Genomic DNA, 22942 nt, shown 5'->3' with positions numbered 1-22942 from the left:
CCGGATCTGCTGCCCCTGTGGATGCTGCTGCCTGAGGCAGTCGTTTCCCCTTGCCTCATGGGTGGGCCGGCCCTGGTTGCTGTGAGGATAAAAAGAAGAGGCGGCAAGGCCTGTTCTCCACCTTGAGACCTAGGGAGATGAACGTATCGAGTCACGAAGCGACAGCCGCTTCGGAACCCCGACTCACATTTGACATCCAAGGTAGTAAACCCATCAAACTCAAAAGTGGTGTTGGAGTAGGTGACTTTGCAGCCCAGCTCGTGCCCGTGGTTCTCGCGCGACGGCATGAATTTGAGCAGGGAGACGAGCGACCAGGTGCCACCTTCCTCTTCCACCTGCGCGTAGACTGAGTGCTCAGCCAGGTTCTCGTGGTTCATCCACGTGATGATGGGCTTCATGTCAGGGCAGTTATCCGGCACCACGCAGCGCAGCTCCACTTCGGTCCCTTCCACCACTTCTGGGGGGCTTACAATGGTGGGTTTGTCTGTGGTGAGTTGAAAAGAGATACCAATGGGAAATGATATACAGTGAAGTGAAAAGGATGCTTAAAATAACATTTGTAAAAAAAAACAACCAGAAGCCTTTCTCTTGGGAATTATAGTGATAGGTAAAGGTAAAGGGACCCCTGACCATTAGGTCCAGTCGTGGCTGACTCTGGGGTTGCAGCACTCCTCTCGCTTTATTGGCCGAGGGAGCTGGTATACAGCTTAGTTATGTGGCCAGCATGACTAAGCCGCTTCTGGCGAACCAGAGCGGCGCACGGAAACGCCGTTTACCTTCCCACCGGAGCGGTACCTATTTATCTACTTGCAGTTTGATGTGCTTTCGAACTGCTAGGTTGGCAGGAGCAGGGACTGAGCAATGGGAGATCACCCCATCGCGGGGATTCGAACCACAAACCTTCTGATCGGCAAGTCCTAGGCTCTGTGATAAAACTACTTAAATTGTATAGAAATTTATTTATGTATGTGACTACAGCGGCAAGAATGTTACTTGCCCAAAAATGGGAAGAAGAAGAAGTAGTCCCAGAAAAGGAAGAATGGATACAAAAACTTATGGAATATGCAGAAATGGCGAAACTTACCGGAAGAGTAAAATCAAGATAAACTTTTTATAAAAGAATGGAAATGGTTTATTGAATATTTACAGATAAATTGTAAACAGATAAAAACATTGGCAGGATTATTGTTATAACCTACAGCTATATAAGAGTATATATTTAAAGAAGATAAATAAATGAGTAAGTTATGTTCATATGGATATGCAGAAGATATTAAAAATAAATTTAAGGAACCGCAGAAAGAGGGGGGAAGGAAGTCAAGTTTTAAAATGTCAAAATGATTGTAAAATCAGTGAAATGTATATATCTGAAAAGTATAAATAAAATTTAAGAAAAGAAAAGAGACACCAACAGTGGAGGCTGCTCAGCCGGGGTGAATGGGGCACTGCCCCACCAGCCTCAGCCTTGATTCCTCTGAGCCTTCCTGCTTACAACCTGCTTACAACCAGACAGGCTCCTCCTCCCGCCTCTCAGTGCTCCCCTTGAAGAACTCAGGGGGGATGAACACTGTCAGGGACTGGGCAGAGGAGGAATGGTGGAGACCGCATCCACATCCTGACCCTTCTAGGGAGGAGGAAGAGGAAGACAGTCTAGATTGACAACAGGGGTTTGAGGGAGGTCACAGCTCAGAGGCAGATGAGGGGAAAAGTTGGGCGATCACGGGACAGCCGGAACAACACTCAGCTGACACGTTATCATTAGCAAGCATCCCAGACCCTCCATCTCACGGAACTCGGCGAGCCTTAAAAGTAGGAGAGCAAAGAGCTCAAAGACAGAGGGCACGTAGCAGCACCCATAGAAGTGGGAAATGGGAGAGGCGGAGGGTGGAGATTCACTTGGGACAACGCCATTATCCAAGAGGCTGGGTTCTACAGCCTCTCTCTGTAAAGACTGAAATGAAAAATGATGGTAAGAAACTTTTCCTTGTATTTATACTTTCCTGGGCAACCAGCTGGGGGCTGCTGATAGCATCCTGACACACACTAATCTAGTGTCTAGGCAGATATTTTCAGGTCTGCAGTTGCAGCTACAGGGGACAGCTCCTCCTCCACTGGTTTATGTAGCTTCCCCTGATGGGCTGTGTGCATGCAGCCGGAGACTATGCCTGCATGACAACTTCCCCTGCTCCTCCCATTTCACTCCCCTCCTGGTTCTGGGAGACAGTGGTGTAGGAGAGGAGAGGGAAGCACCTGGCCCTTCACTTGCCTGACTTGCCTCTCCCTGGGCTGATTAAGAGGCAAGTCAGCACACACAAGAAGCACAGTCTGGCAGAGACGTATTTGTTCAATAAAACGGCGCACAAAGGCCCCCTCCTCCAGAAAAAGGGAATTAGAGCAGGCCTGGCTTGGTACTCACTGATGATCTCCAGGTTGCAGTGCTCAGGGTACGTGTACTGATTGTATCCTCCCAAGTCCCCGCGGAAGTAGTATTTGCCGGTGAGCTCGGGGCTGAGGCGGGAGATTTGCAGGGTGCAGTTGCGGAAGTTCAGCTCTCCCAGCAGGCGGGTGCGCCCCAAGTAGCTCTCGTGGACAATGTTGGTGCGGGATTTGTAGACCACAGGCGGGTAGTTCTTGGGGTAAGGGCTGTTGAAGTACCAGATGCCGTGCACGGCCGACGGGCGAAGCTCGTCAGGGTAGCTGAAGCGGCAAGGGATGACGACGCAGGTGCCCTCGAAGGCGGACATGTGCTCGGGCATCCAGGCGCTCCATGGACCAGCCAGGACCCCTGTGAGAGAGAGACGCAGAGGAAGCCATGAAGAGAAGGCCACCTCTCTCCTCCCCTGCTTTGTGTGTCTTTCGGGAATGCTCCCCTGCACGTCCTGCTTTCAAGGCTGAATCGCTGCTGCAGCACCGTAAGTCTCTATTCCTACCTATAGCAGCCTTGTTTCCACTTGCTAATACAGTGGTACCTCGGGTTAAGAACTTAATTCGTTCTGGAGGTCTGTTCTTAACAGGAAACTGTTCATAACCTGAGGTACCACTTTAGCTAATGGGGCCTCCCACTGCCGCTGTGCGATTTCTGTTCTTATCCTGAAGCAAAGTTCTTAACCTGAGGTACTATTTCTGGGTTAGCGGAGTCTGTAACCTGAAGCCTCTGTAACCTGAAGCGTCTGTAACCCGAGGTACGACTGTATATATGTACATAGCATTTAGGAAGCTTCTCTAGACCAAAGCCACATTCACACCAAACATTTAAAGCAGTACCATATCACTCTGAGCAGTTGCAGCTTCCCTCAAAGGATTCTGGGAATTATAGTTTATTAAAGGTGCTGAGAGTTATTGGACGTCTCCTGTTCCCATCACAGAGTGACAAGTTTCCAGAGTTTCTTTGAAGAGGGATTGACAACTTTTGGTGGGTAATAGGGGTCTCTTAAGAACTCTCAGCAACCATAAGAAACTGCAGCTCCCAGAATTCTTTGGGGGAAGCCATGAGTGTTTAAAGCGGTAGCATAACGCTTTAAATATATGGTGTGAACGTGGCCTAAATCGAGCCACTGGCCTATCTCAGGGATGGGGAAGTTGTGGCCCAGAAGGCTACAGATCCCATTTGTCCGGATCACTGGCTATCGTGGCTGGGAATGATGGGAGTCAGAGTTCAGCAACTACTGGAAATCTGCAGGTTCTCCATCCCTGGTCTGTCTAGCTTAGGACTGTCTAGCTGGTGTTTGGGACAACAGCTCTCATAATCTCCGATGGTTGGTTGTGATGGCTGGGCTTGATAAGAATCCAAAACACCTGGAAGGTGGCAGGTTGGGAAAGTCTGGTCTATATGAATGGGCAGAGGCTCTTCAGGGTTTTGGAGAAGAGCCTTCTCCAGCCCTATCCAGAGATGATGGGGATTGAACGTGCATGCAAATCATATCCCCTACTGGGCCCAAAAAGGCTTTCTTTGATTTTTATGTGCCTTAAAGAGAAAACAGGATTTCTCTGTTTGGAAGCAGAATCTACAAGCAATGGAAGGCAATTTTCTATCACCTGAAGAGGAGATTTACTTTTTGAGGCAAATGCTCAATCACTTCAGCTGATTCACTCTCTACATTTACCTATAACACTACAGTACCTAAAATTAATCTCCAGCTTTGCTCAAATAAAGATTGCTATGTCTCTCTCTCTCTCTCTCTCTCTCTCTCTCTCTCTCTCTCTCTCTGCCTAGCATGTTTTGCTTAATGCTGGAGACAGGTCAAGATAACCGTTTCCAAAAATGGGGGTTCAGGCATTGCTTCCTTGTCCCGGAATTTTAGGCAAACCCTACAATTTGTAGCAGCACCTAAGGAAGACTAAGGGCACCTCCAGAGTGTGGCTATTTTTGCAGGTGGGATTCAGTTGCATACCGGCAAAGTTAGGCTGCGCAACGGAAGTGGATTTGGCACTCCTGCGCAACAAATCCGCTTCTGTAAAAAAAACCGAACTTTTTGCGGTAAGGAACGTGCCAGGGAAATGCACTGGAAAGTGTGGGAAAGCAATCGCTTGACACGGCGTCTTATAACCTGCCCACAAACAAAACGAATGCTCAAATAAGCAAGCCAACAAAGCATAACCTCCCCACAAACTTTGTGCAAAGAAATCAGGATGAATAAACAAATTGCAGTGGCAGCTGGTGGCGTGCGGTGACACTGCTCACCTAACCTCCTGACAACTGAGTTTCTGTACTTATCGACAGGGAGAGAGAGGGGAGAGGCAGTGGGGAGATCAGCATGATGCAAACACTCTGGTAGGAGTTCTGCATTGGCTCCGCCGGTGCAACCGCACTGCACTGACTTCCCCACCGCCTCTTTCTCCACGTAAACAGCAGTGACTAAGTTGCTGGGAGGTCAGGTAAGCGCCAGCAGCCCAATACACCATCTGCTACTGATAGATTGCTTGGAAGCAACTGTATCCAAACAAGCTGGCTACCTTCATTTTGAGACCAATGTAGTAGATACAGACCTTATGGTAGGGTTGCCATACATCTGGAATTTCCCAGACATAGCCAGGATTCGGCCATCAGAAACAGTGTCCGGGTGGAAATTGCTAAAAATGTCCATGAAAATCCAGACGTATGGCAACCCATGTCGGAGATGTAGATTTTGGTGAATTTCCTTAAAAATAGCTCAAGAACTAGATAAAGCCCAATGACTTTGCAAAAAAACAACAACACCTTAACAACATTTGTGTCCGGATTTTCACTTTTTGAAATATGACAACCTTACAATGTCTAGGCTATTTGGGGGAAACTCTTTTTTAATTCTTTCCCTCTTCCCTCCTGCTGTATATAACATCCAGCCCAATGGAGAGTTTTGGAGAACTTGAAAGCCTGTGCTTGTTACTGTGTGGTGTTTTGACTGGTCCTATAAAGGCATTCAATGTCCAACTGTGGGAATTTTGATTTTCCTCCCCCCCCCTTTTCCTGGATCAACACAGCTTCCTTTGATTTTCATAGCAAACGAGGCTATGGGTAATGGCCAAAAGAACAAAAAAAAGGTGAAAATTAATTCCATCACTCGGCAAAGATCTGTCTGGATCTACCTACACAATGTTGGAGTGAGGGGGAGAAAGGAAAAGGGCCTATAAGGAAACCAACAAGCTCCCTGCTGGATTTCTTCCAACTTAGTCAAATAACGCAGTTGCTCCTCAGTAGACTTCTAAACAGGGTAACTGAGGGGGCTGTCACATAAGGTAGGTGAGCCAGGACCTTCAATCACTGTACACAATCTGGAGTAGGTGTGTACTGGTTATGATCCAGTCTCTGTGATGGTCTCAGGGTTGAATAAGGGCAGGGATTCAGGGAGAGAGAAGAAGCTGCCCTCTGAACAAGCCCTGGATGCTCATACTAACTCAGTAGCATGGGCACTTGAGGAGCTCATAATATGAGCACCCAAGGAGATTGTGTTGCCCCACCTCTGACCTCCACTCAGAAGCCCTAGTGGGACCACAGTCTCCTCCTGCTTCATCAGAGCCAATGCCTGTTAAAGCAGCCTGGGGATTTTTAACTGAGGCTGCTCTCCTGGCTGAAGGCAGATGCAGCTACTTAGGACACTGACGTCCACCTCTGAGGGCCTTCTGGCAGTTCCCTCACTGCGAGAAGTGAGGTTATAGGGAACCAGGCAGAGGGCCTTCTCAGTAGTGGCACCTGCCTTGTGGAACGCCCTCCCATCAGATGTCAAGGAAATAAACTACTATCTGACTTTTAGAAGACATCTGAAGGCAGCCCTGTTTAGGGAAGTTTTTAATGTTTGATGTTTTATTGTGTTTTTAATATTCTGTTGGGAGCCGCCTAGAGTGGCTGGAGAAACCCAGCCAGATGGGCGGGGTATAAATAATAATAAATTATCATCATCATCATCTTCTTCTTCTTCTTCTTCTTCTTAATCATCATCATCATCATTTAAGGCTCAGTCTGAGGTTGGCTGGTGCTGAAACAACATTTGAGCTGGGCTGTTCAGCTTAAGCCTTGCATGGAGCTGTCCAAGGTACCACGGAATATTGGCACTCGCCTCATCTCACTAGGACCTTCCCTAGGTTGGTACTTTCCAAATGCATTGAACGACTGCACCACCCATGATCCCTGATCGCTGGTTGTTCTAACTGCGACTGATGGGAACTTTAGCTGGAAGGCACCAGGTTGGAAAAGGATGAACTAAACTTTGCTCTGCTTTGCCTCGCCTTGGTCTGGCTGCCTGAATCTGGACTTTTGCTTTGGGTCAGATCCCCTGTGCTGCTGAAGCCGCTGCTTGCAACAGGAGAGCCTCTGCCAAACGAGTGCATCAGCTGTGTACAATGCAATGATGGAGCAACAAAACACAGAAGGTTTAGCACAGGAGTGGGGAATATTTTTCAGTCCTGGAGCCACATTCCATATGCCAGCGTTAGGAGGCCAAAAAATGGGCAGAGCAATACATGTAATACAGTAGGCTGCATACAAGCCATGTGCCTTGCAAAATCCATACCTCTCTGTCTAGGCAAGTAAGAGGCAATATCACAGTTCCAGGACACATTAAGAATATCTGCCTCTATGTATTTGTGTGTGTGTGTGTGTGTGTGTGTGTGTGTGTGTGTGTGTGTAAGGCTATTATCATGCAGCCTGCAATGGAGGATTTGCAGTGCCACATCACAATCCTGGGTTTAAACAAGGTTTGAGTAAAGTGAGAAGGGAAAGTCTCTGATGTGTTAGCTTTTATGTGTTAGCTTTTTCTGTGTTAGCCTCTCTGTTGCACCCATCTCTGCTGTTTTATCTTTGTTAAAACTGGTTTCTTCCTTTCTTTGTTTAAGAAAACAACTCTCCTGTGTCTCGCCATCCCTGCTTTACTCAAACCTCTTCTGTTGTTTGAGTACAATGAGAAGGAAGCTAAAAGGAAGGAAAAAAATAGATTGTTTCAAGCTTCTCTCTCTTCCATTCCTCAATTGTCTAATGTCAGAGAAATAAAGGAGGTGGGGCCTTCAAATATTCCATAGTACCTTCACACAATGTATTTCACTCCTGGTACCATGTGTTGTCTTCAACATGAAGTTCCAGATTCAACGTAGCAATTTAGAAGAAATGTTTTATTAGCAAGCAAACACCCCTACATGCACATACAGCATCCATCAACTGAACTCAACCTTCTCCAACTGAAGAAACTAACTGGCAGGCTACAGTTACAGCAACATATATTAGAATGGGTTGTGTGGGCACAGAGGCGGTTGCAGAATAGATGACAGCAGGCCCAGGGGTGATCTGTGTGCAAAGGAGAGTTGAGAAAAGTAAGCAGGAGGAGGAAAACGAGGAATGGAAGTGAAAATGAGGAGTGCAAAGGGGATGATGAAAGGCTGGGAGTAGGAGGCATGGGAACGGGATTGAAGATGAAAGCAGGGATGTGAAAGGGTCTGAAGAGAGGATGGTAGCTTCATAAGTGGGCAGAAGGTCTAAAGCAGGATTCAGCAAACTTTTTCTGCAGGGGGCCAGTCCATTGTCCCTCAGACCTTGTGGGGGGGGGCAGACTATATTTTGAAGAGAAAAAAAATGAATGAATTCCTATGCCCCACAAATAACCCAGAGATGCATTTTCAATAAAATGACACATTCTACTCATGTAAAAACACACTGATTCCCGGACCGTCTGCGGGCTGGATTGAGAAGGCGATTGGGCCAGATCCGGCCCCCGGGCCTTAGTTTGCCTACCCATGGTCTAAAGCAGTGGTTCTCAACCTGTGGGTCCCCAGATGTTGTTAGACTACAACTCCCATCATCCCTGAGCTCTGGCCTTGCTAGCTAGGGATGATGGGAGTTGTAGTTCAACAACATCTGGGGACCCACCAAGTTGAGAAAGGCTGATCTAAAGGATGCTTGGTAGTTGCAGTTCATTGGGGGGACGGGACGGATGAACATGCAGGATGTTACCAGGGGTGTGGTTTGTGTGCAGGGGGTGTTCCACAAAAAGAGCAGGTGAAGGCATGGACACAGGGATGAACGGGTGCAAACCGGAGCTGCAGAACAGAAGAAGGTGAAAAGCAAGCTTGGTGGCTGCATCTGCTGGGAAGAGGAATGGGGCTTTGTAAGCTGAGCAGGCAAGGGTGCAGCCCCTAGGAAGAACATAAGTACTGGATCAGATTAATGGCCAATCTAGTCCAGCATCCTGTTCCCACAGTGGCTGCTCGGATGCAGGATCTGAGCACAAGGGTGCTCTCCCCACCTGTGATTCCCAGCAACTGGTGTTGAGGGTGTTACTGTCTCCAACAGTGATGGCAGAACATAGCCATTAGGGTCACAATAGCTAGTCTTATCCTCCATGAATTTGCCTAATCCAAGCTGGTGGCCATCACTGCCTCAAAGGGTGGCTTGTGGGGCTTGGGGTGAGAAGGGCCACTGAGGGGTGTGTCATGGGAACTGGTGTGGCCTAGGGAGAGTCTTGAGGACCAGATGGAAAGACCTGGAAGCTTTATTTGGCCCTTGGACCCTTGGTTCCTCACCCTTTGTCTAGCATGCCTCTGGAGGGTCTCCATACATCCTTACACTTCTGGTGGGTCTGCATTTGGGATTGGTGGGTCACAGCTTTGCAGGCTGTGAGAACATCAGAGGCGAGATTGCACCCTGCCTCTGAGACATACCTTCAAACAGGACCCAGGAGACGAGGAGAGTTTTGTAGAAGCACTTCATGCTGTTATTACTTTGCAATGGTTGGTCTAAGGAAAAGAAGAAGAAGCAGGTTTAAATCAATGGCATAAGAACAACTGCTTGGGCTTTCTGTAATTTTTATATATTCGGCCCCTTTACCTAGAGTAAGGTAAAGGGACCCCTGACCATTAGGTCCAGTCGTGGCTGACTCTGGGGTTGTGGCGCTCATCTCGCTTTATTGGCCGAGGGAGCCGGCGTACAGCTTCCGGGTCATGTGGCCAGCATGACTAAGCCGCTTCTGGCGAACCAGAGCAGCGCACGGAAATGCCGTTTACCTTCCTGCCGGAGCGGTACCTATTTATCTACTTGCACTTTGACGTGCTTTCGAACTGCTAAGTTGGCAGGAGCTGGGACCGAGCAATGGGAGCTCATCCTGTCGCGGCTCCCTGTCGCAGGGATTCGAACCGCCGACCTTCTGATCGGCAAGCCCTAGGCTCTGTGGTTTAACCCACAGCGCCATGGCCGGCTGCAAAAGTGGGCTTCTGCACCTTTAATAGTAGTGCAGCTTGAATGGCAAGTTGTTAAAGGTGTAGTAGCCCCATCTGCACCAGCATCTATGGCCATCCCCTCTGTTCCCTGGGTGGTGTACAAGATAAAAGCCAATTCGACATCACCATTTCAGTAAAACAGGAAAGCACTCCAGCAACAAACGAAAACCAATCAACCACCACAAAGCAAAGCAGAACATTCCAGAGTAGAGATAAGGAATTGAACAACAAAAGAAATCACAGCAATAATCAATAATACAAACAAAGAAAGGAAAAAAAATACACAGCTAAAATGGCAACGGGAACCCTGCAGCAGCAACCAGCAGAGATTAACACCATCATCACCATCGTTGTGAAGTTGCCATTCACCATAAGATTCCAGGTTACAACAATGTCAATCAAAACAATTACAAATAGTTTTTTAAAAATGTATTTTTATTAAAGATTTTCTTGATTTACAAAGGTATGTGCCATGTCTCTCTCTTGTATTTTTTTCTTCCATGTAACATTTTTATTTTATTTTTTTATTACAAATTGGTTTTATTTGTTGAGACATTAGGAAGAATGGGGGAAAGCAGCTAGAAACATCATAACCAGACACTGGAGAGACCTGTCAGGAATAAGCATGGACCAATGGTACCAAATAGTATGGGAAACAGCCTTACTAGAAAAATTAACCAATAAACTGAAACTGACAAGGGGACAAATAGAAGAAGACGCCTTCACCCCGGTATGGCTCCCCTTTATCACATACACAGCCCAACAAGACAATGACAAATACAGTGGTGCCCCGCAAGACAAATGCCTCGCAAGACGGAAAACCCGCTAGACGAAAGGGTTTTCCGTTTTTCAATGCGCTTCGCAGGACGAATTTCCCTATGGGCTTGCTTCGCAAGATGAAAATGTCTTGCGAGTCTTGAGATTTTTTTCCGCTTCTCCCCCCCTTTTTAAGCCGCTAAGCCTTTAATAGCCTTTTAGCAGCTAAGCCGCTAAGCCTTTAATAGCTGCTAAACCGCTAATAGCGCTAATCCGCTAAACCGCTAATAGGGTTGCTTCACATGACGAAAAAACCGCTAGACGAAGATACTCGCGGAATGGATTAATTTCGTCTTGCGAGGCACCACTGTATCCACCAACAGCATACAAATCAATATGGCTAACCTGATCCTAAACACCCACCCACCCCACTCACACATGAAAACAATTACAAATAGTTTTCGGAGATCTTTATAGATTTATGGTGTATACAGCTTTCAAGCCTAATTTGCACAGGAAACCTGGCAGAGAGGTTACACAAACGAAAAACCCGCAAAAAGCCAGGCAGATTTTCTGCAACTTGGTTCAGTTTTACTTCATATGAGCTAAAAAAAAGAAAACAGATAGAGACCACCTCCTTCCCACCGGGATTTATGCAACGATATTTTTATTTAACAGGGGGAATGGTTTGCATCTTAAAAACAATTTGTTTGGCAAGATGTAGCACTCTTGCGGAGAAGGGTATTCATTGTTTGTTCCCGTTGCTCTGTCCCTGCTCCTGCCAACCTAGCAGTTCGAAAGCACGTCAAAGTGCAAGTAGATAAATAGGTACCGCTCCGACGGGAAGGTAAACGGCGTTTCCGTGCACTGCTCTGGTTCGCTAGAAACGGCTTAGTCATGCTGGCCACATGACCCGGAAGCTGTACGCCGGATCCCTCAGCCAGTAAAGCGAGATGAGCACTGCAACCCCAGAGTCGGTCACGACTGGACCTAATGGTCAGGGGTCCCTTTACCTTTGTGGTTCTAGGGTGAACACACATGCAACCAGACACACATCTGTCAGGGGTTAAAGGCCAGGGCTTTTAGCATTTGACAGAAGCCATGCAGTGAAAGAGCCAGGCACATCTCTGTGGGGAGGGAATCCCACAGCTCAGGGGCTGCTGAGAGAATCCCCTCTCCCAGGCTACCACTTCTAAGGGTGGCGGATCAACCAAGAGGGCTCCCGTCTGTCAATCTTAATACAGTGGTGCCCCGCAAGACGAATGCCTTGCAAGACAGAAAACCCGCTAGACGAAAGGGTTTTCCGTTTTTCAATGCGCTTCGCAGGACGAATTTCCCTATGGGCTTGCTTCGCAAGGCGAAAATGTCTTGTGAGTCTTGAGATTTTTTTTCACTCCCCCCTTTTTTCTAAGCTGCTAAGCCTTTAATAGCCTTTTAGCAGCTAAGCCGCTAAGCCTTTAATAGCCGCTAAACCGTTAATAGCGCTAATCCGCTAATCGGGTTGCTTCGCAAGACGAATAACCCGCTAGACGAAGATACTCGCGGAACGGATTAATTTCGTCTTGCGAGGCACCACTGTACCTGAGAGGGGTGTATGGAAGGAGATGGTCTTTCAGATATTTGGGGGTTTACGTTGCTTGAAGAATTTAACGTGCCACGTGTGACACACTTTGGACCGTTCAGGGTGGCCTTCCACTAATGTGTAGGCCAGGGGTAAGGAAGCCATGACTCTCCAGATATAGTTGGACTGCAAGTCCCATCACCCTTGACCAGAACTGGGCTTGCGGTCAGGCTGCTACCTGGTCTCAAATGACAGTGGTGATGGCAAAGGAAGGCTGAGAACCAACCTGTGCAAATGTCCGATGTTGGCTGTGGACGCTGAGCACGCACGCAAATATCTTTTTTTAAATTTTTTCCAGGCATTTTAATTGTGACTTTTTATCTCCAGCTTCTATGCTATTCTGCCATCTGCTGTTTTGGATTGCAACAAATGGGACCTGTAGCAAAAATGTTGGAGTGTGGAGTGTTCCTTCTTATGGTTTATCTATTTTTATCTTTTAAAAAATGTACAATCTGCCTAATTTTTCTCAGAAGAAACCGAAGGGAGCTAACAATTTAAAGCCACAACAAGACTCCACCCCCAATTTTCCTTATTGCACGGGCACTGAACAGATACAAGCCTTATTAGGCTGCTCTGGATCCTATATTGTCCTTCTGCAAACCTCGAGGTTCCCCAAGCCCTGCTGAAACTTCCTTCTTGCGCATGGATGGGTGCTGCTTTGGTTACCAAAGGGAACTGCACGCACAGGCTGAGCAATGATAACAAGAGGAACAATTGCTGTTTTATTGTACATAGCTGGGAGTACTTATTCTTCTATTTATTATAAAGCCCCAACACCATGTAACGGTTGGGTGCAAACACTTAAAATATAATGGCTAAATAAAAGGCACCCTGGTACCATTTTTTTGGCTGAAGAATGGGATTAAAAATGCTTTAGAAGATGAGTAAATAAATAAATCAGTCCCCCTGCTTGCTTTGCTCTGACGTTCCAGCAGAGGGCAGAGACACTTTATATGTTTTGCTCCTGCACGTTTCTGTGGTGTCTAAACAGAGGCATCAAATGTATTTTGGTTACAGCAGGCCTGTATTGAACACACCAACTTTGGGCTTCTAGCTCCTGTGTGACAGGCAGAAATCCAGCAGTGAAGCTTTTCTCAGCATGCAGCTGGTGAAATAGAATCATAGAAACTTACGAGTTGGAAAGGGACCCCAAGGGTCATCTAGCCCAACCCCCTGCAGTGCAGGAATCTCAGCTAAAGCATCCGCCGTGACGGATGGACATACAACCTCTGTTAAAAACCTCCGAGGAAGGAGAGTCTGCTACCTCTCGCCTGTTCCACTGAAATGGTAGGGAGAAAGCTTTACCAGTTGAATTTCTGCATGTAGCTATTCAAACAATGGTCAGTGGCAAATACTAGGTTGCCCAAGCCAAGCCCTGCTAGCTTTTTTGGGTTTGCAAGCTATCAGAGCTTATGATTGCAATCTACATTTCCAGAGAGCAGATCATCGATACAGGGTCGTTGACCCAGAGGTAGCTGGGAAATATTCCCATAGAATTAGTTGAATTTTATTATTCCGGTCACAGACCAGTTCCAGCCAACATACAATATCAAGGAAGTAATAAAACACGATAGGGATACATTTGAATTTGCAATTAGGTATAAGAGGGACAATACAGATATAGCAACAGTTAAAAAATATATATAAATTAAAACTTAGTTACTAACATATAACCTAAAATTATCATTTAAAACCTTAATCATTATGATGGCACAGCTTGTTCCTTAGGTTTTATGGCAATCACACAGAATTTGGCTACCCTTAACGTGATCTCAGGATCCTTGTCCTCTACCAGGGTTTTTAGACATTAAAGTTTGGATTCATTTGGAGATTATTCCCATAGAATTGTGTTTTTTTTAAATAATATTTATTAGTAGTTTCAAAGTGATAAAGAAAAAAGAAAAATTAAAAACAACACTGTAATACATAGAAGGAAAAAAAAGAAACAACAATACAACAACAACAAAAAAAGAAAAATGGAAAACACAAGAACAAAGAAAACAACATAGATCCCAAATTACATATCTAAAGCTTCCATTTGCTTGTTTCATTGACCTCCTCACACCTCCCTTTTTGTATTCTAGTTTAATTAATTATTTCAGCAATTTCTTTCCATCTTTCTCAATTTTTGTTAAAAAATTTATCTTGACAATTTAACTTTATAATTAGCTCAGCAAATCCTTACCATCTTTCCCCATATTCTGTTATTCAAATTGCCTTAATTTATTTAACCTTATCTTACCCTAAAATACCTTAAAGCTTAAATCTTAGTTTTCAAATATACATAACTCCTGATATCATTTCTGCTAGAGTCATATAGTTTCATTCCAACATTTTCCCTAATATTCATTAATTTTTAGCCAATTCCCTAAATAAAAAATTTTCTTTATAATTTTTCTTCCAATCTTCATCCAACGTCTCATCTTCCTGGTCTCGGGTCATGTCAGTCCTTACTGTCCAATCCATCTAGTCCATCAACCTGGAAGCCTTATGTATGAGTATTCCCATAGAATTGGAAGGGACCCTGCGGGTCATCTAGTCCAAGCCTCTGCAATGCAGGAATATGCAACTGTCCCTTACAGGGATCGAACCTGCAACCTTGGCAATGTCAGCACCATGCCATAACCAACTGGCCATTGATTGATTGATTAATACGCCACCTTTCCTTCAAGAAGCTCAAGGTGGCATGCCTGATGGTTCTCCTGCTCCCCATCTCACCCTCACAACAATCCTGTGAGGAAGGTGAGGCAGAAAGACAGGGACTGGCTCAAGGTCACCCAGTGAGCTTCATGGCAGAGTGGGCACGAGAACCCTGGCCGTAGTCCAACCCTCTAACCACTACACCACACCGGTTATTATGTGTAGGCAACTCTGCCTGTCACTTCTTCCCTCAAACGGCCAGTGAGCCAATCAGGAACTGAAGCATGACAGGGGCAGCTTTAATTAGCCCACCCACTGAATGGTCTTTTTTTGTCACACAGCCTACCAGAACTGAAATTCTTGCAAGAAAAAGAGAGAGAAAGCAGATCTCAATTCATTCTGCATTTTGACATTGCTCTGGGTAAGGAACTGCAGACCAGCCTGAATTCCGTGCAGCTTACTCCCAAATACTTGGGGTTAGGACTGCAGCCTAAACTGGTGAGCTTTCTCCCTGTTAAAATCCATGGGACTAACTGGTCTCATTGGTTTCAATGAGAACTTAAGTTCAACTCGTTTGGATCCACCCATTTGCACAGTTATTTTCCACATGCTGGTAAGCACGATCCACTTCTCTGAGCAGCGAGATGTTCCAGGGACACAGGTTTGATTACCCAGGTTTGATTTCCTTCGGAAGGAGGTCACTGGACGTTCACCGGCATTTTGTAACATTTGCATTGATTTACGTATCGTGCAGAAAAGGTGAAAGGTGTCATCGAAACAGTCCAGCAGAGAGGCAAACAGTTTCTATCCAAACGTGATTTTGGTTTTAAATGCAGTGCATACTCTCTATGGGAGTATATTGTATTTTAAAATGGGGTATGAGAGTTTTTAGGCGGCTAACCAGGTTGTAATAGCTGGGATAGAAGGCTTGTTGGTTTTTGAATGTCTTATGTAGATTTTTTTCAATTTTGTTGTTCTGTATGGGACAATGACAATAAAGATTATTATATCGTATCGTATCGTATCGTAAAGTCAACTAAGGCTGGAGCAGATCTGGAGGGAGACAGCCAGCACCCTAAGAGGCTTAGAGAGCTCAAACTCATCTCCTAGGTCTGCCTCAGGGATGGGGAAGCCCTTTCACTCTGAAGTGGGGTAGCTGCATTCCCTCATAGGCCACATTCATTACACATTTCAAGCGCTGCGATAGCACATGACATGGCCATGGCTTCCCCCAGAGAATCCCAGGAACTGTAGTTGGTTAAGGGTGCTGAGAGCTGTTAGGAGGCCCCTCTATTCCCCTCCCAGAGCTACAATTCCCAGAATGGTTTCTAACCATTGATTCCTCCTCACAGGGAACATTGACTACATTTGCCCCCTTCCTCTCCTGTTTCCCTGTGCCTGTTCTAGATTGTAAGCCCCTCGGGGCAGGGACCTGTTCTTTGTAAAGCACCATGTACACCAGGCCTGGGGTCCCATTGTGGCCCTCCAGGACTCTCTATGCGGCCCCAGGGGCTCTTTTAGGCCACACCCATCTCCCCAGGCCCACACCCCTCAACCTATCTTGCTGCACGCTCTCTTTCTGCGTTCCTTGCCTGGTGCCCTTGTACTGTGTACTCTTGGCTTGCCTAGAGGGCAAGAGGTGTCTGTGTACAAAGGTAAGAAGCGCACCCCGGAAGCTCCACCCACTTCTGCCTCTGGCCCCACCCACCAGGGGAAAATGGCCCCTGGGATGTTCGCCACGAGGGAATACGGCCCTTTGTTTCCCTACCCCTGGTGTATATAGGTGGCAGCATAAATGAATGAATGAATGAATGAATGAATGAATGAATGAATGAATGAATGCATGTCTTGACTTCCTTCCAGAGGGCCTTCTTGGTAGTGGCACCCACCCTGTGGAACGGCCTCCCATCAGATGTCAAGGAAATGAACAACTATCTGGCTTTTAGAAGACATCTGGAGGCAGCCCTGTTTAGGGAAGTTTTTGACGTTTTATGTTTTATCGTGTTTTTAATACCGTGGTACCTCTGGTTGTGAATGGGATCTGTTCCAAAGGCCTGTTCGCAACATGAAAAGAGCGCAACCCTCGGCGGCACGTTATTTTGCGCTTCTGCGCATGCGCGAGTGACGAAACCCGAAAGTAACCCTTCTGGGTCGCTGCGGGACGTAATCTGAAAAAATGTAACATGAAGTGGATGTAACATGAGGTATGACTGTATTCTGTTGGGAGCTGCCCAAAGAGGCTGGGGAAACACAATCAGATGGGTGGGGTATGCATAAATATTATATTATATTATATTATATTATATTATATTATATTATATTATATTATATTATATTATATTATATTATATTATATTATATTATATTATATTATATTATATTATATTATATTATATTATTATTGGCATCAACATCATCACTGGCTAACTAGGGTTTTCCAAAATAGCCACCCGCCTTCCAGGTGAGTCTCCAACCAATTCCTGGTCATTGTCAGACATTTTAGTTCCCATGGAAACACATCCTTGGGTGTGTGTGGGGGGGAGCTAATAACACTCTTTCGTCATGTCCAGGTATTGCCTCTGCATATTTCCACACGGGTAGCCCTGCTCACAGAAATCTAATTGCTCAGGGAATGCATAACAATACAGTTATGGCATAAAATCTCAGGAATTCTGCTTGTAGGGTATGGGTTCTCCTTGGTGCAGAATCTAACGACTTTTGATTTACATTCAATCTTTATTACTGCTACAAGGGTCCTCTGTATTTCCAGGCAGACTCAGCAAGAATATCATATGCATAATCCGCCCCTCCGCCCCCACTTGTGAGTCGTCTCAGGAAATGTTGCCAGTCGTCCCAGGAAATAATAAAATAAATGAAATGTTATGCCTGGAACAACTGATTACTAATCCTCAATGTGCCAAAAAGCACCTGCATTTAATAGATTCTTGGGAAATTACACTTATAAACCCAACTGTCGCCAGGAATATAGGCAGCATGGTTGTTATCGAAAAGTACGATTTATTTTATTTTCTACCCAAATCAGCCAGTAAGTTGCTCCATAACAGGCACATTCAAGTTCCATGCAGAAAGCAATTGCATTTTTCAACTTTAGAAAGTGTTAAGTTTCTAGTCCTTATTGTTCCAGGAGGAGCAAAGGCCTGTTTTAAAATCTGTCAATCTTAGAAGACAAAGGAGCTGCCGCTGGGTTGCTTCTAGCTCTCTGGCCAGACCAACAGCTACAGCAGAGAGCTGAATTTAGGAGATGTTGTTGGTGAAGCACCCCCACACTCCTCACTTATGAGAAAGGAAAAGCAAATGAATTTGCAAGCATAGCAGCATGGTGTGGAAAGATAAAATGTCAACCAGTAACACATGCAAGAGAAGAACACTCACAAAGGGATCATAGCTGAAATTGTTTTCATCCCACCCTCCTTGTACTGACGGAAAATCTTAAGCCTGTGAGAAAATATGACTCACTCAAGGGAGTTCAGATGTTCTGCAGTGGAGCTGAGGACCTAAGCAGAAGACCTTCAGAGCTACAGTTCTTCGCTTCCAACAAGTTTCAGGTTGTCCGCACTGAATAGAGAAACATGGCCATGTTAGTAGGGCTTTTGACATTTCCGTCAAACTATTCCCCCCCTAAATTAATTGAAGAGATTTTCAGACCCCTAGTCCTAAAACCTATGTAAACCCGTCAAATGTTCCATCCTAGCAAGATGGAAACGGCTCTCTCAATTGGTCACTAGTCACTAGCCAGCAGACCAATCAGCTTGTTTCCCCGGTTGCACAGGTAGGCTGTTGCTGTGACACCAGCAGCCAGTAGACCAATCCGCTTCTTCTTTCCTGTAACAAATGCTTTTTTGCACACTGGACCATCCAACCCAACATTGACTACACTGACTGGCAGCAGGAGCTGTCCAGGGTTCCAGGCAGGGGTCTTTCCCATCACTTCCTGGAGATCTGAGGATTGAACCCAGGAGCTTCTTCATGCAAAGCAGAGGTGAAATCCTAGCATTGCTATATGCAAGGCAGATTTAACTTCCACAAAAGCCCAGGTGGAGTCTAAACATTTCAGAGCATGGAGGGCGAGGAGAGAGAAACCCTCCCTCAGCTACAACATTCATGGGTTGACCTTGATTCAAACTGCCTAGTTAACCCACCTCACAGAGATGTTGTGTGAGGATAAAAGTGGGAGCAACCAGGGGAGGGGGTGGGGGGAAAAACAGAAGATCTATGTATGCTACACTGTGCTTCTTGGAGATAAAAACGAAATATATACTTGCAAGTCAGGCCCACTTGCTCCCATTCAGAGTTCCAGCCACTTGATTCTTTTGCAATCATTGTGCCTCTGACAACAATTCAGCTATCTGTACCCACTGAGCATGCTCAGTCAACATTTGACTCTTTTTTGTGTGGTTATGCAAACATTGGTGTTTCCCTGAGTCTGCTGACATCTCCTTCTTCTGAGGGTGTCTTTGCGGGTGGTACTGTTTTGGCTTCATAAGGAGCAGGACTTGGAGAAGGGAAACGGCTCTTTAGCATATCTGATTGCAAGAGGATGATTGCCAAAAAGGCAGGACTCCCTTCTGCTCCTAGGCACAAAACCCTTTCAGCGGCTTTGAGTACAGTCGTGATCTGAATATACTTAAAAAAAGAAAGCTGAAGGAATCTGATCACAGCCGCCGTGATCAAGGAAAGGGCAATTCTTGCAATTTCAAATCCCTGCTAGGTCTAACGTGCCCAGACACCAGATACTATGATAACTCATAGACACAAGATACTGCAATAGCTTGCTGGGCTTCTCAACACCTCCAGTTCAATGATTTATCAGCAAGGCATTCTGGGCTGAGCCAGCAGACATTGCCAAAGTGAGGACGACTCCTCACACCGATGCCCAGATTGGAGACTGGGGAGAAAAGGCCAAAGGAAGGATTGCAAAATAAACAGGCTCACCACCTCGTACGGCTCTCATCCCTAAGGCTCGTCAGGACTGCTGTTCAGGTGGCAGGCAGACCCAGAGCCAACCGCATGTTCAGGCTCCTAATCGGGCCTACCCTGTGGCAGCCAAGGCAGTGGAGAGGTGCTCCTTTGCTGCTTCCAGAGCATAGCATTGTCTTTCTTACTTCAGCCTTTGTACATAGCAGGGAGACATTCATCCAAATGTACAGAGGAAAACTCCCTCAGAACTACACAACCAGTCAGAGAATGTGCTGCCTCAGTGAAGATCATGCCACTCTGCCCAGTTGCTAAGCAACATCTCCACCTGCCATCCTCTTGTCTAGTTGACTAACATTAACCCTTACATTACAAACTAAATGATCACTGCTTTTGCACTTCCAACAAGTCCAGCAGCATCTGAAGACTGAAGAAGGCTGGAGAACGCTGTAACTACCGCCAGGTCCTCAGAACATCCCAAACCAAGATGGCTGCCAAATGGAAGCAACCAATATGATCATCCTGGTGGCACAGTGGGTGGTGCAGGCCCTTTTCACCCATTTCCCCCTCCCCACCAGAACCCGCACAATGTCAGCCTGTGGCACCGGCCTCGGGCGAAGATCTGCTGGGAAGCAGCAGGGAGCAGAAAACAAAAGAAGCAGCAGAAGAAAACACACAGGCTCCTATTGTTGCTTGGCTGATGGTGACACCCACTTGCCTGCCTCTGTCGCAAACGGAGGCATAAGAGTGGGCTTGATCCTGGCTGGGTGCGGCCTGCGTCAAACACACAACAAAAGCCACCTGTGCAGTTATCAATACACCTCTTGTTTCTGACACTCCCCTCCGGCAACTGTCCCTTGTCATCTCTCCTTTGCGCCTCTCCTTCCTCCCCGAAACAGAAACGTCCAGGCCATACAGCAAAACCTTCTCCCTGCACACAGCTCACCTCCTGTCTTTGCGAGAGAGGTGGTCTCTTATCCTTTTTTTAAGGGAGGGCCTTTCTTGTGCCCAAATACCACCAATTCAGAGCGGTCCACCGCAGAGCAGCAGACCCCTCTCCTTCCTCTGGCCATTCCTGAGGGCTGATTTGTTTATGCCGGACTTTCCTCTCTGCATCCAATCCACACACAAACCCCTCTCCTCCTCCCATCCCCAGCAGCTCAGATGAAGCTGATACTTAATCAGAGACACCGACATTGGACACTGGTCCGTAACACTTAATCCTCAAATAGTTAAGGGCAAATGAGCAGGCAAGGTGGGGGGGGGAGAATGGGGTTCTAGAATGCAATGGGATTCAAGAATGCAGAGGAGGAGCTCCTCTGAGGGTGTGCAGAGGGCCATTCTCTTGCCAGCGCTGCACAAAGCACTCCACCAGTGGATTAAGTGGAGGAGTGTTGGTAGTCGGTAGCAAAGTTTCGGGTAATATGGCTCAGTGGTAGAGCATCTGCTTTGCTTGCAAAAGGGCTCAGCATCTCCAGGTAGGGTTGGCAGCATGAAACCCTGGATTGCTGCTGCCAGTCAGTGCAGACAGTACTTGGCTACAGGGACAAGTGGGTCTGACTGTGCGCCTAAGGTCTGAGCCCTGCCCCCAGATTCTTTCTTCTTTCTTTCTTTCTTTTTTAAGCAAACGACTAAAGTGGGATAGCTCAGTTGGTAGACTATTAACTTCAGGGCTGTGGGTTCAAGCCCCGTGTTGGGTGAAATATTCCTGCATTTCAGCACCCTCACGGTCCCTTCCAACTCTATGGTCTTCTGTGATTAACTCTTCTGTGAAAGAAATAAAAGTCTGTGGTACCTTTAATAGTGGTGTTGAAGAGGGGCTGTCAATCTTGCACGACACTCTGCGGCTGCTAAGCCCTCTCTCTCCTGGTCTTCTCTATCCAGCGTGAAGTTAAAAGGGGATGGCCGTTCTTTTTTACATCAACCCACCTTAGAAATGAAGCAGAGCAGGGCCCATCAGGACAGGGAAGAGACAGGATAATCCAAACACGACAGAATGATCTACGTGTGGTTCTATGTGCACAAACGCATCAGGGCTGTGGAACCTGTCACTCTCCAGAGGTATAGTGCCCAGATCAAGGGAAGTAATAGTGCCACTCTATTCTGCCTTAGTCAGACCACGCTTGGAATACTGTGTCCAGTTCTGGGTGACACAATTTAAGTTGGATGTTGACAAGCTGGAACTTGTGCAGAGGAGGGCAACCAAGATGATCAAAGGTCTGGAAAGCAAGCCTTATGAGGAACAGTTGAAGGAGCTGGACATGTTTAGCCTGGAAAAGAGGAGACTGAGAGGAGATCACAGAAACATAGAATAGTAGCGTTGGAAGGGGCCTAAGGGTCATCTAGTCCAACCCCCTGCAATGAAGGAATCTCAGCTAAAGCATCCCTGAGATATGATAGCCACCTCCAAATATCTTAAGTGCTGTCACATGGAAGATGGAGCAAGCTTGTTTTCCCCTGCTCCGGAGGGTAGGACTCGATCCAATGGCTGCAAGTTGCAAGAAAGGAGATTCCGACTCAAAATCAGGAATAAATTTCAGTAAGAGGTGTTCAAGAGTGGAATGGGCTGCCTTGGGAAGTTATGGACTCTCCTTCCTTGGAAGTTTTTGAACAGAGTTCTATCTATCTGCTTTAGCTGAGAATCTTGCATTTCAGGGGGTTGGACTAGGTGATCCTTGGGATCCTTCAACTCGACGATTCTATGTTGCTGGACTCCAGTCAGCATAGCCATTGCTCAGAGATGGTGGAAGCTGCAGTCCTGAAACATCTTCTGCGTCACACTTTCCTCACTCCTAGTGTACACCCTGTGCTTGCTTGTGGCATGCTTCCCACCTTCTGGCAGGGCCATGGTTCACTCCTGCCTTGCATCTCCCTTTAATACGACACCTGGGAGCTTCCGTTTTTATTTCCCACAATGCCACTGGTGTTACATCAATCCTGGGCACTGTGGGAAATCAAAATGGCTGCTCTCAGCTGACCAATGTTTTCATTAAGAAAGCTGTTGCAACTCAAGACGGAATAAGTTTTACATATAAGGCTCCAGTCCTAAGCACACTTATTTGGGAGTAAGCCCCACGGAATACAGTGGGGTCTTTGTCTAAGAACATGCCCAGGATCGGGGATGTAGAAATGCAAGGTTTGTGACTGGCTACAGAGTAATGCACACCTGCCTGTTAGGCTTGAAAGTCTGTACAGTGGTACCTCGGGTTAAGTACTTAATTCGTTCCGGAGTGGTTCTTAACCTGAAGCACCACTTTAGCTAATGGGGCCTCCTGCTGCTGCCACGCCGCCGGAGCACGATTTCTGTTCTTA

The 22942-nt window shown here is 46.5% G+C and overlaps 1 protein-coding gene across 9 annotated transcripts in view; it reads right to left on the bottom strand.

The window, feature by feature from the left end:
* MAG (myelin associated glycoprotein) overlaps positions 1-22942 on the bottom strand; it is a 74443-nt gene that overhangs the window by 17369 nt on the left and 34132 nt on the right. For 3 of the 9 annotated variants that reach the window (XM_081203533.1, XM_081203534.1, XM_081203532.1), the window contains 5 exons: positions 21426-21559; positions 18173-18271; positions 9124-9198; positions 2417-2785; positions 188-484 (listed from right to left, as the gene is read on the bottom strand). In XM_081203533.1, coding sequence (XP_081059659.1) covers positions 188-484; positions 2417-2785; positions 9124-9172 — 715 coding nt within the window. In that variant the 5' untranslated portion in view covers positions 9173-9198; positions 18173-18271; positions 21426-21559. The remainder of the gene's footprint in view (positions 1-187; positions 485-2416; positions 2786-9123; positions 9199-18172; positions 18272-21425; positions 21560-22942) is intronic. The other 6 variants (XM_081203536.1, XM_081203537.1, XM_081203535.1 and 3 more) reach the window with 2 other exon arrangements.

The sequence above is a fragment of the Podarcis bocagei genome, assembly GCF_964188305.1.
Source record: "Podarcis bocagei genome assembly, chromosome: 7".
NCBI lineage: Eukaryota > Metazoa > Chordata > Lepidosauria > Squamata > Lacertidae > Podarcis > Podarcis bocagei.
Note: the sequence above shows the minus strand (reverse complement) of the source record. Positions and strands in the feature narration are given on the sequence as shown.